Source organism: Vulpes vulpes, chromosome 15 (assembly GCF_048418805.1).
Source record: "Vulpes vulpes isolate BD-2025 chromosome 15, VulVul3, whole genome shotgun sequence".
NCBI lineage: Eukaryota > Metazoa > Chordata > Mammalia > Carnivora > Canidae > Vulpes > Vulpes vulpes.
The window spans coordinates 76,903,859-76,915,404 of record NC_132794.1 but is presented as its reverse complement, the minus strand read 5'-3'; the positions used below and the strand labels follow the sequence as shown (position 1 = coordinate 76,915,404).

General features: G+C 68.1%; 1 protein-coding gene across 1 annotated transcript; it reads left to right on the top strand.

The window, feature by feature from the left end:
* The first annotated feature begins 7,201 nt into the window (after positions 1-7,201).
* Positions 7,202-11,415, top strand: ISL2 (ISL LIM homeobox 2). Its single transcript, XM_072740948.1, has 6 exons — positions 7,202-7,277; positions 7,912-8,101; positions 8,208-8,470; positions 9,523-9,806; positions 10,317-10,484; positions 10,781-11,415. The coding sequence occupies exons 1-6, from the start codon at positions 7,259-7,261 to the stop codon at positions 10,895-10,897; spliced, it is 1,041 nt and encodes a 346-aa protein (XP_072597049.1). The 5' UTR covers positions 7,202-7,258; the 3' UTR covers positions 10,898-11,415.
* Positions 11,416-11,546: the final 131 nt, after the last annotated feature.

Below are 11,546 nucleotides of genomic sequence, written 5' to 3'. Positions count from 1 at the left end.
TGCCTGCGCTTTCCCGAGCCTGGGTCCCTTTTCTCAACCAGAGCAAAGTGCTGTTGGGCCGAGGCCATTCCGTGTGCACCCTCTGGCCTATTCTACTGCCTGGCTCAACTTCCTGCTCCTTGTAATGTCCAGTCAGCACTTCATGGGGAACCCGCCAGCCTTTAGTCTCTACTCCCCCTTGCTTTTTATAAGCTATGGGCACCAGGATTCAGCTGGACGAGATTCCCACAACAGCAAGAGGGGGGTGATTGTGTTTTGAAGGTCTTTACGAGTATAAGGCATGTCTAAAGTAGCTATAAATAATTTATATTGTCCATAACTCAAGCTGATCAAAATAGACCTCACCACCGTGATGCAGCAAAATCTGGTACAAGCTGCTTTTCTACTGCCTCCAAACCAATTACACACTTGGAGCAGATGAAAATCTGACTGGATTCCCTCCTGAATCGGATTAATGCCCCATCCGCAACCACATTAATCACAATCTGTCCATGATTAGACATCAGATAATCTCATTGGACAGGAGGTGACAGCCCAGATTCTATTATCTCATTTATTCTATTTTTGAAATTCGCTGGTAACTGTAGCCTCCAGAAGATGTTTTCCAGTGAAAGAGGATCATCTGTGATGTTCTGTTGAAAAATTGTTGCTTGATGGGCTTAGACTATAGCCAAACATTCGGCATCGCTTATAATTCCTATTTTATTTTAAGGTGACGAAGAGACAAAATAGGGCATGAGAGTGTGGTCCTTGTTATGAGAAAAAATGTACATAGTTGGCATCATATGAATGTGCATTGGGAAGAACAAAAGGTGTCCTTCTAGGAGGGAGATGCCTGGTGGCGAGGTTGATTCAGCATCTGACTCCTGATCTCAGCTCAGGTCTTGATCTCAGGGTCAGGAATTTTAAGCCCCACCTTGGGCTCCACACTGGGCGTGGAGCCTGCTTAAAAAAAAAAAAAAACCCAAAAAACTCTTCAAAGACTGTGACAATAGCTTTATGAAGCAGCATCCTCACAGCTGATGATGTACATTAAATCCTTACCCATTTGTCTTTATATCATAAAAGGCAAGCATCCACGATGGGTAAGGGGACTGTAACTGGCCCCCCAAGTCTGCAAAACCCAAACCCACACACATCTGTGCAGGATGGAGGAGCTTATTGCAATTTTTAGTTTTTCTGTTGGGGACACAACTTGAAAAGAAGGCATCATTAATGTTCAGGTCAACCAGAGAGCTGACAGTTCCTCTAATCTGATTCCAGAAATATTGCTAAAGGGAACTACGAGGACCACAGGAGTCGGGGCAGTCCCGAGTCCACGCCCGCACTCCCGGACTTGGGGCCCTGAGGTCGGCTCTGGCCCAGGAAGGTGCAAAGCTTGGTGTGGATTGGTCCCGATGACACTGGTGTCTGGGTCTTGACCCAGATGTAGGATTTCAGTGCGTCTAACCGGGGGGTCCAAGTGAGTGATGCTCTTCCCCCTTCCTTGGGGTAACTACGGAAGCTTCCCCGTAGCCCCGTCAGCCACGGAGTGAGCCGGACACCGTGCCAGGAGGAGAGGCAGGCCTCCATTCACATCCTGCGACCTTCGGGCTTTGCTGGACTCTGCCACGTGTGACCCCTTCCCCCGCAGCTGTGTCCCTCGCCATTGGAAGCTCCTGCCCGCAGCTGGCTCACCACCTGGCCCCAGCCTGGCTGTCACCTCCTGCGTGACCATGACCTCCTGTCCCCCAGCCGTGCCCCTCCTTGCGGGCCTGGCACCCGTCCTGTAGGTCACGGCTGGGTCACAGGCCCCCTCCCCGTGGTGACCGGAGCCGGGTGCCAGGCAGGGGACGGCGACAGACACCACCCGCGAGGCACTGCAGTGACAGGGCAGGTCCTGGGCGAGCCCGACTCAGCTTCCACATGCAGGGAGGTGACAGGTGGTCACAGGGAGGATGGGGCTCGGGGGACGCAGTGCGAGGACACCAGTGGGACACCCAGGCCGGGGAGGAGCCCCTGCCCCTTGGGGCTGATGGCCTGGGCCTGAGCCTCGGGTGCGGTGGGGCGAGCGGGCTCCCCTCGGCCTTGGGTTTCCTCAGGGCACCCGGAGGGGACCCCGCTGGGGTTCTGGTCAAGGCTGAGGCCTAGTGGACAGAGGAGGAGCCGGGCCAGGGTTCGGTCACAGGGGACCCCTGCCAGTGATACTTTCCTGTCCCCCTACTGTCTTGGGGAGGGGCACCCTGTCCATCCAGGGCCCCAGCCTGGGGCCGCCAGGCAGGAGGCTGGTTTCTCTGCACGGCAGCCCCCGGCCGGCCTGGTGAGTCTACCCCCTCTTCCCGCCCTCCCTCCCTACTACCTGGATCGCAGGTGGGGCTGGAAGCGGCCCGGCAGGAGGCCCAGAGGGCGGCAGGCCGGCACCCCAGGGCCCAGGCTGCGTCAAGCTGGCACCGCTCCCACCTTCTGGAGACACGGGAAAGCTGCGACTTGCCCCACCTGCAGGAGGCCCCTGCCTGAGCGGGGCCCGGCCGCCAGCCCCGCAGCCAACCTGCCGGGACTCGGAAAGAAACAAGGCCTCCTACCTGGGGTTCTTGTGTCTGTGGGTTTTTAAAAAATTTTTTATTTATTTAATTGAAAGCACGTGCTCGCGGAGGGGCGGAGGGGCAGAGGGGGAGGGAGACGCAGAGCCCCGGAGGCCCCCCAGGACCCGGATCGCACCCGAGCGGAGGGCGCAGCCTCAACCACTGAGCCGCCAGACGCCCCTCGCACATAGTTTTTAAAAAGGCTCATTTTCTCATTGTCCCGTAATGAACTCGAGCTCCCCAGGAAAAGAGCGATACAGACCGTGGGTCCCTTTATACCGTGACTTGGACTTGTGTCCACTGTGAACAACGTGACAATGAACAAACAGACGGCTCGCATCTGGACAGACCCAGGACCCAGATCCGCCAGGAGGCCCACGGACTCGGGCTGTGGGTCTGAGCCTCAGCCCCACCTCGCGCTGGGCGTCCTGACACCTCTTATCCACCTCTCGACTCCTGAGCTGAGCGCTGCGCGATGACTCGCGGCCTAGCTCGTCGCCTCGGAGGCAGGGCTGGCAGCACGTGTGCCACTGTGCCTGGCGTGAGAAGGTCTGCACCGGCTTAGCTCAGGGCCCAGCTTGCCCAGGGGCTCAGTGGGCATCAGGGAAGAGAGAAAGGGCCCGGGGGGGGGGGATGGGAAGGGGCCCAGCGGGGAGGCAGGGGGCCCAGCAGGGAGGCAGGGTGCCCTCAGCACCCCTGGGTGCCTGCTTGCTCAAAGGGACTCGAGAGGAGGCAGCAGGCGAGCAGGGCGAGGGCGCAGGTCTGGATGTGGGAGCCAGGGAGGTGGGTGCCTCCCGCACCCATGAGCTCCGGGAGGCTTAGGCGAGGGCCTAGGAATGCTGGCGCCCTCCCTGGGCCCGCCCGGCACCCCAGCAGCCTTGGGCGGAGGCAGGGGCCCGGCTCCAGTCGCACGATCACCTGCTGCTGGGCAAGGCTCCGGGCTGCGGTGACCCCTGTAGCGCTGCCTCCCGCGCCGGCTGCCCCGTGGGGTGTCCCCCCACCCACCCGCGGATCTGGAGGCGGAAGCTGCTCGTGGGCAACACCAGCGGGTCCCCTGGGACCGGTCACCTCCTCTCCCAGGCTGCAGTTCCCTGGTGGGTGAGTTGGATCATTTCCACACTGGGCCTGCTCTCTGGGGCGGCTGCAGGGATAAGGGCAGGGACATGTAGAGGCAGCTGAGGGGAGGCCCGCGGCCACCAAGGCGACGGCCGGAGGTGGAGGCTGTACCCAGTGTCCCCCCAACACGTGACCCCGTGGGCACAAGGCCACCGCCCGCTGTGCACAGGGAGGCTCTCCTGAGCAGGCAGGGATGGGAAGGCAGTGCAGGAGCAAGGCTGCGTGTGCGCCTATGTGCGAGGCCGTGTGGCCATGCACGTGTGCAGGTGTGCGTGCAGGTGTGTGTGTGCGGGTGTGCGTGCAGGTGTGCATGTGCAGGTGCATGTGCCCGGCCCCCCAGGTGCGTGTGCCCGGCCCCCCAGTGCTGACACGACAGGCGGGGGCGGATGGCACCTCCCCTGGCGCCCAGGACTCCCCTGGCACACGTGGGCCTGCAGGCCGAGGCCCCGGGGCCCCTGCAGCCTCCTGGCTCCAGAGATGGAGACAAGAAGGGAAGGCGGGGGCTGAGCAAGCCAGTAAAACCACGACAGTGTGGGGCTGCGGAGTGTGACCTGCAACCTGGGCTGCTCGGGGACCCCAGCTCTGCAGCCCTGGGCTGGCCTCTCCCCATTTCCCCAGGGCTCCGCAGGCCCGGGCCAGCGTTGCTGCGTCCCTCCTGTCTCCAGGCTCCTGACGGTCAGCGGTCAGCGAGGTGGTGTGATGTGGGGAGAAGCTCAGGGCTCAGGAGCCCCCTCCGCGCCTCTGACCATCCCCCGCAGGCGCCAGCTCCGGGCCCTACGGGAGGACGGCCTGGAGCTGGGGCTCCCGAGCCCGAAAAGGCGCCAGGCGCCCTGTGTGCCAGGTGTGGCCCCTGCCCTCCCGAGAAGGGCACTGGGGCGCCCAGGAGGCAGGGAGAGGGCGCCCCAGGCATCCCAAGAAACTATTTTTTAAGATTTTTATCAGAGTAGTTATAGAAAAATTCTAATAATGAATGTAACTATGAGGTTGATGTGAAAAAAATACATTTCATAAGATTGCTTTCTCTTTCTTAGTTTACTCAGTGTAACATCTTCCCAGTTCAGCCACGTTGTTGCAAATGGCAGGATTTCCTCCTTTCCTGACCGTGAGGAGTGGGGAGGGTGCTGTCCCGCTCCTGTCCCACCAGTGCCGGTGCTGTGGCTGTGACTCCAGGGTGCGCACTGGGGACCTTCCAGCACCAGGGAGGAGAGGGGCGACTGGTGGCCGCGGGGGACAGAAGCACGGCCACGGAGCCTGGCCACCAGCCTCGATGACCGGAAGCAGTCACGTTGCCCAGGAAGCCTTGGTGTCCCTGGGGATGACTGAGTCCAACGCCACCACCTCCTGACGCGCCGTGGAGCGGAGCCCAGCAGGCCACCGGGGAGGGGGTTCGCCCTTGGGAGGCGCCGGTGCTGCTTCCCTGGCCCCGCGATGCCCACCGAGATGGTTTCCCCCCCTGGGCCACGATGCATGTCTCCTCTTGGCAGGAGAGGGCTGGAGTCCGGGCTAAGACTCTGCCGCAGCCAGAAGCCCTGCGAGGCGGCCCTCACCGTCGATCCGGCTACTCCCTCGCCCCTGGCCGGGAGCTGGGCCAGGCCCGGGGGCCTTGGGGGAGGCTGACGGTGCGTGCAGGGCGGACAGGACTGCACCCGGGTGCGGGCGTCCCCTGGGCACCAGCTCTACACCGGGCCACACCTCACCGCCATGCGGCCCACAGCACACGCCCGCACCCGGAGCGACACTAGCCGATGCGCAGGTGACCTTCAGGTGATACAGACACGGCGATGTCCCCTCGGCCCGCACCCACACGGGCACCCACGCCGGAGACAGCACCCACGGAGGCCCCCACCGCGAGCGGCCGTCACAGCCCGGACTGCTGCCCTCGCACCGCCCGCCAGCGTCCTTGCAAACCTTTCCCAGGGCAGCCCGGGGGCCAGCGGCTTGGGGCTGCCTCAGCCCGGGGCGTGACCCCGGGGTCCCGGGATCGAGTCCTGCATCGGGCAGCCTGCATGGGGGGGGCCTGCTTCTCCCTCTGCCGGTGTCTCTGCCTCTCTGCGTCTCTCAGGAATAAATAAACTCTTTTAAAATTCTCTCTAAACCTTTTCCAGAGAATAGTGCGATTCTTACAACACTACAGATACCCACTCTTTTATCCTCATTTTACAGATGAGGAAACAGAGGCGCAGAAAAGCAAGATGAGATGCCTTAGGTCCCGGGGTGGCCTGGCGCGGACACAAGCACGTTGCCTTCCCCTCTCCCCTGAGCCCCGTTATTTGCAGACACGATCCCAGCAGCTCTGCCCCCGCCCCGCCCCGCCCCGCCCGGCCCCGCCTCCCGCTGGCAGCGAGCGGCAGGTGCGCCCGGGGCCCGCTCCGTCCCTGCAGGCCCCCCCCCCCCCCGCGCCCATTTCCCGGACAGCAGCCTAGAAGTCAAGGCCCGGCCTCCCAGGAGCTTTAGCGGCAGGGCCGAGCTGCCGGGCCCGGGCGCCCCCTCCACCGGGAAGGCCGCCGTCACGCGCTGGCACGCGGGACGCCTGTGACCCGGGCAGGCCTCGCACACGGAGCCCGCGGCGATGTCCCGGGCGGCCGCCTCACCCCGCGCGCCAGGTTTGCGGCTGATTGTTTCCGTTGCCGTGGGTTTGTGACACGAAACGGAAGAATTGACGAAAAATCGGTGATTTGGGAGTAGGACGCGCGGACGACCCTAGCGCCCTGCGTAGACGGCGCCGAGCCCCTGGGCGTGGGGTCCGCGGCAGCTTGTTCCCCACCCCGCGACCCCGAGGGCAGGGCCCGGGCTGGGGTCCCGCCCCCTCCCCTCCACTCCCCTCCCCCTGCGGCCCCGGGGCGCGGCCTGGGCTGGGGTCCGCCGTGGCCCGCCGGGGTCCGCGCTGCCCGCCCACAGCCCCGACCGCTCGGCCGCGACCCGGGCTCCGGCCCCCCCAGGCCCCTCCGCGGCCGGGCCCGGGGACGGAGGCGCGCGGCGGCGCAGGCGGCACGGGACGGGGTGGACGGGGTGGGCGGGGTGGGCGGGGTGGGCCTCCCCGGCGGCCGCCTCGGAGCTGCAGCTCGGTCTCCAGCGGCGAAGGCCCGGGGCGTCTGCAGGCGGGGCCCGCGCCCACTGCCCGGTGTCCCGCTCCCCGAGCCCGGGGCCGCCTGTCCCGCGGGGCGAGCCCGACCCGGGGCCCGACGGGGTCCGCGCTCGTCGGGGCGGGCTGCGCTCCATTGTTCACTACGGGCCAATCGGGTTTGTCCCCCGCGGCCGCCGGGCCCCGCCCCGCCCCGCCCCGCCCCGGCTCCAGCCCCGCCCCCTCCGCCCCGCCCCGCCCCGCCCCCGCCCCGCCCCCGCGGTCCCGGGGAGCTCCGTGACGCCGCAGGTCCCGCCCCCAGCTCCGGCCCCTGGCGAGTGCGTGCTGACGTCATGCTGCGTGCGGGCCGGTGCGGAGTCGCCCCTCCAAGTCCGCGGGGCCGCCGAGTTAGTTCCCCGAGAGCCGGCTGGGCGCGCGACCCCGGTCCTGGCCGGCCGCGCCCTCCGCGCCCGCGCCCCGCTCGGTGGATGTGGTTCTCCGCCCCCCGCGCCTGGGCGCGATGGGGGACCCTCCCAAGAGTGAGTCCGCGTGCGGGGCGCGGCAGTGGGGCGCGGGGGCGCGGGGGCGCGGGCCTGCAGGTGTCGGGCTCGGCCGGCGGGCGGGGCCCCGAGCTGCGCGGTGCCTCCGCGGGTGACCGCGCGCCGTGCTCGCCGGGGGCTGCGGGGCCGCGCCGGGGCGGACGGGCGGGCGGACGGGCGGACGGGCAGGAGGTCGGACGGGCGGACGGGCGGGCGGACGGGCAGGAGGTCGGACGGGCGGACGGGCGGGCGGACGGGCGGACGGGCAGGAGGTCGGATGGGCGGACGGGCGGGCGGACGGGCGGACGGGCAGGAGGTCGGACGGGCGGACGGGCGGGCGGGGGGACGGACGGACGGGCAGGAGGTCGGACGGGCGGACGGGCGGGCGGACGGGAGGTCGGGCGGACGAGCGGGCGGACGGGCAGGAGGTCGGACGGGCGGGCGGACGGAGGGGGCGGGGGCGGCCCCGGCCGCGGGGAGAGCGGGGCCGCGCGGAGGCAGCTCCGCGAGTCCGAAGGCGCCGCGTTTTCCTCTCCGACCGTCCGGCCGCGCGTGGCTTCGTGGTAGCGGGACGAGGGTGGGGGCGCGGCGGCCGCGGGCGACCCGGCCTGACCCCGCCCGCGCGTGCCCGCAGGGAAGCCCGGGACCGCCCTGTGCGTGGGCTGCGGGAGCCGGATCCACGACCCGTTCCTCCTGCGGGTGTCGCCGGACCTGGAGTGGCACGCCGCCTGCCTCAAGTGCGCCGAGTGCAGCCAGTACCTGGACGAGACCTGCACGTGCTTCGTGAGGGACGGGAAGACCTACTGCAAGCGGGACTACGCCAGGTGGGGCCCGGCCGGCCGCGGGCGGGCGGGCGGGCGGGCGGGGGCTCCGCGCCCCGGGACCCAGCCCGCGCCCCAGGCCCGCTGACGCCGCCGCCCGGGCCCGCAGGCTGTTCGGCATCAAGTGCGCCAAGTGCCAGGTGGGCTTCAGCAGCAGCGACCTGGTGATGCGCGCGCGGGACCGCGTGTACCACGTCGAGTGCTTCCGCTGCTCCGTGTGCAGCCGCCAGCTGCTGCCCGGCGACGAGTTCTCGCTGCGGGAGCACGAGCTGCTGTGCCGCGCGGACCACGGCCTCCTGCTGGAGCGCGCGGCGGCCGGCAGCCCGCACAGCCCCGGCCCGCTCCCCGGCGCCCGCGGCCTGCACCTGCCAGGTAAGCCGGGAGCGCGGGGCCGGGCCGGGTCGGGCGGAGCGTGGCGCTGAGAGGCGCTCCCCGAGGCGGACGGGGCCAGCGGGGGCCAGCGGGCTCTGGGCTGCTGCCCGCGGCCCTGGGGGATTCCTGCCCCGCGGCCCCGCCGCCCCGACACGGAGGGGCTCCGCCGCCCGCTCAGGCCCCACTGCGGGAACCACTCGTGCTTGTGCGGGAGCCGCTGCGGCGGCCGGAGGCCTCGAGGTCTCGGAACTCGGCTCAGGGGCCGCTCGGGGCGCTCAGAGATGGTGGGAGTGGGAGTGTGGCCACCAGGGGGTCAGGGCTGGTGGCCCCGGCTGGGCAGCTCCAGCAGGCCCAGCGGCGCCCTTGGGTGCTGCGTGGTCGCTCCTCTGCTGGCCTCCCCTGGGGAAGGAGACTGAGCCGGAAGGACGGGCTCTTTGTGTGAATTTGTCCCGACCCCGAGGGGCTGCCGGGCACAGGTCCAGACCCGGTGGGGTTGGGGGCTGTTTGGAGGGGGCAGCCAGGCCGGCTGGGCCCGTGCTGGGGGCACCCGGTCTTCGCTCCCTTTTGTTTGGTGGTGGCGCAGGCTGCATCCCGGGTGGAGAGAACCCTGAGCCGAGCGGGGATGTCGGCCGCAGGGCCGGGAGCCTGGGCCCTTGGAGGAGGCCGTTGGGGCCGGAGCCCCCAGCGCCCCCGCCGGTCCGCAGCCTCCGGAGCAGGAGGCAGGGCTGCCGCAGGCCCCAGCAAGCGGGAGACAGGCCCCCAGTCCCCGAGGCCCCCGCCACCGCCGGCCCTTCAGTGTCGGGCCCGGAGCCCCTGCTCCCTCTCCCTCGCCCCATGGGCCCTGAGCGGCCCTCCCTGGGGTCGGTCCATGCAGGAGGCGCCGGCAGCCAGGTGCAGGGCTCCCAGAGCCCGGGCGGCCGCGGGGGACCGGGCGGGAGACGCCGAGCTCCCTGGGGTCGGGGAGCGGCTGCCGGCGGAGCCGGAGCCGGAGGGAGGACAAGGAGCCGGGCCTGGGCGCCCAGCCCACGCCCACCTCCGCCCGGTGCCCGCAGAGCCCACGGCCGCCCGGCAGCCCTCTCTGCGCCCGCACGTGCACAAGCCGGCGGAGAAGACGACCCGCGTGCGGACGGTGCTCAACGAGAAGCAGCTGCACACCCTGCGGACCTGCTACGCCGCCAACCCGCGGCCCGACGCGCTCATGAAGGAGCAGCTGGTGGAGATGACAGGCCTGAGCCCGCGGGTCATCCGCGTCTGGTTCCAGAACAAGCGGTGCAAGGACAAGAAGAAGTCCATCCTCATGAAGCAGCTGCAGCAGCAGCAGCACAACGACAAGACGGTGAGGGGCTGCGCGGCTGAAGCGGGGGACTCGAGGCCTGGGGCGCATCCGCGGGCCCTTTTCTGAGGGCTCTGGGGAGACGGGGCCCCTGGGTACTCCCAACGGCGTGTTTGCACACTCGGCGCCAGGCTTGCTTTGGGGGTTCAGGCTGCTTCGTTTCGCCCAGGCTGGGGGCCCCTTGTCCCCGCCGCCGGCCTGAGCCCGAGCCGCCTGGGTCTGCATCTTCCACTCGCCCGGCCGGGTGCGTTCTCTTGGCTTGGTTTGGTTGGGACACGGTCGCAACAAGTGGGAGCACGGGCCTGGAGGTGCTTCCCCTCTCGGCCCCTGCCTGGCTTCCAGCAGGGAGGCCAGGCTCCGGGCTCTGGGCTCCCGGGGCGGAGGACCCGCTGGGTTGCCGTGGCCTGAGAGCCAGGCCCCAAACCTCCCAGCATCGCCCGGGTCAGTGCCAGGGTGCTGGGAGGCGCTGGACCCACCTGAGCATCCCTGGCCTCCCCTGCGCTCATCCCTCAGAGCCTCCAGGGATTGACGGGGACGCCCCTGGTGGCGGGCAGCCCCATCCGCCACGAGAGCGCCGTGCAGGGCAGCGCCGTGGAGGTGCAGACCTACCAGCCCCCGTGGAAAGCCCTCAGCGAGTTCGCCCTGCAGAGCGACCTGGACCAACCCGCCTTCCAGCAGCTGGTGAGGTCCCGCCCGGGCCCTTGGATCTCACGTCCGGGAGGGGTGGGATTTTAGGGGCTCCCCGGGGAGGGGGCGCTGGGGACCGCCTGGCAGCTCTAAACCGGGTGTCCTGGGTCAGGGCACCAGAGGGGAGGCCCCGGGGGGGGCCGACGCAGCCGAGCCGGCCTCCCACCCCTGCACGAGCTCGGGGACGTGGCCCCCTTCCCCGCAGGGCTTGCTCCGGCCGTGTCCCTGGCTAGTGGCCTGGGGCTGCAGCCCGGGCCGCCTCACCGCCTCCTCCTGGGGCTCCTCCCCAGGTCTCCTTCTCCGAGTCTGGCTCGCTGGGCAATTCCTCGGGCAGCGACGTGACCTCCCTGTCCTCGCAGCTGCCTGACACCCCCAACAGCATGGTGCCGAGTCCCGTGGAGACGTGAGGGGCCCATCGTCGCCAGCCCGCGGACCTCGCATGCTCCCCGCATGAGACGCACCCACGCTCAGGCCATTTTTGCTCCGAAAACTCTCGCCTTCGTAATTATCATTATTGTTGTTTAAAGAGAGACGCCGCAGCGGAGGCCCGAAGCTGCAGGGTGCAGCCTGCTCTCACCAGGCCGGAGGGCCCTGCTCTAAGAACGGCTATTTTTTCAAAACCAAAATTTGGGATTTACTAGGGTCAGCTGTGCGCCCGCCCTGGCCCCGCCGCAGCCGCCCCGTCCGGGTGGGGCCACCGCGCCCGCTCCTGCGGCTCCGGGGGCCGAGGGGACAGAGCCGGGTCCCGAGTGCGGGGCTGCCGGAGCAAAGCGGGAACGGGACTCTCCTTGGAAACATTCTAAGTTATCAGTCGACGGAGGACAGCGTGTGAGCCTTTGCCGAACAAAACGTAAGTTATTGTTATTTATTGTGAGAACAGCCAGTTCACGGTGGGATGGATATTTTGATCTTAATAAAAAAAATTAATAACCCGCTGCAAGGCTGCTCCTTGTGCGGTGGGCACGGGGGGGGGGGGGGGGGCCGGGTCGGGGCTGGGGCTCGGAGCTCTTGCCGCGGGGTCCCAGGGTGGGTGCGGGGCTGGTGCACCCTGGGGGT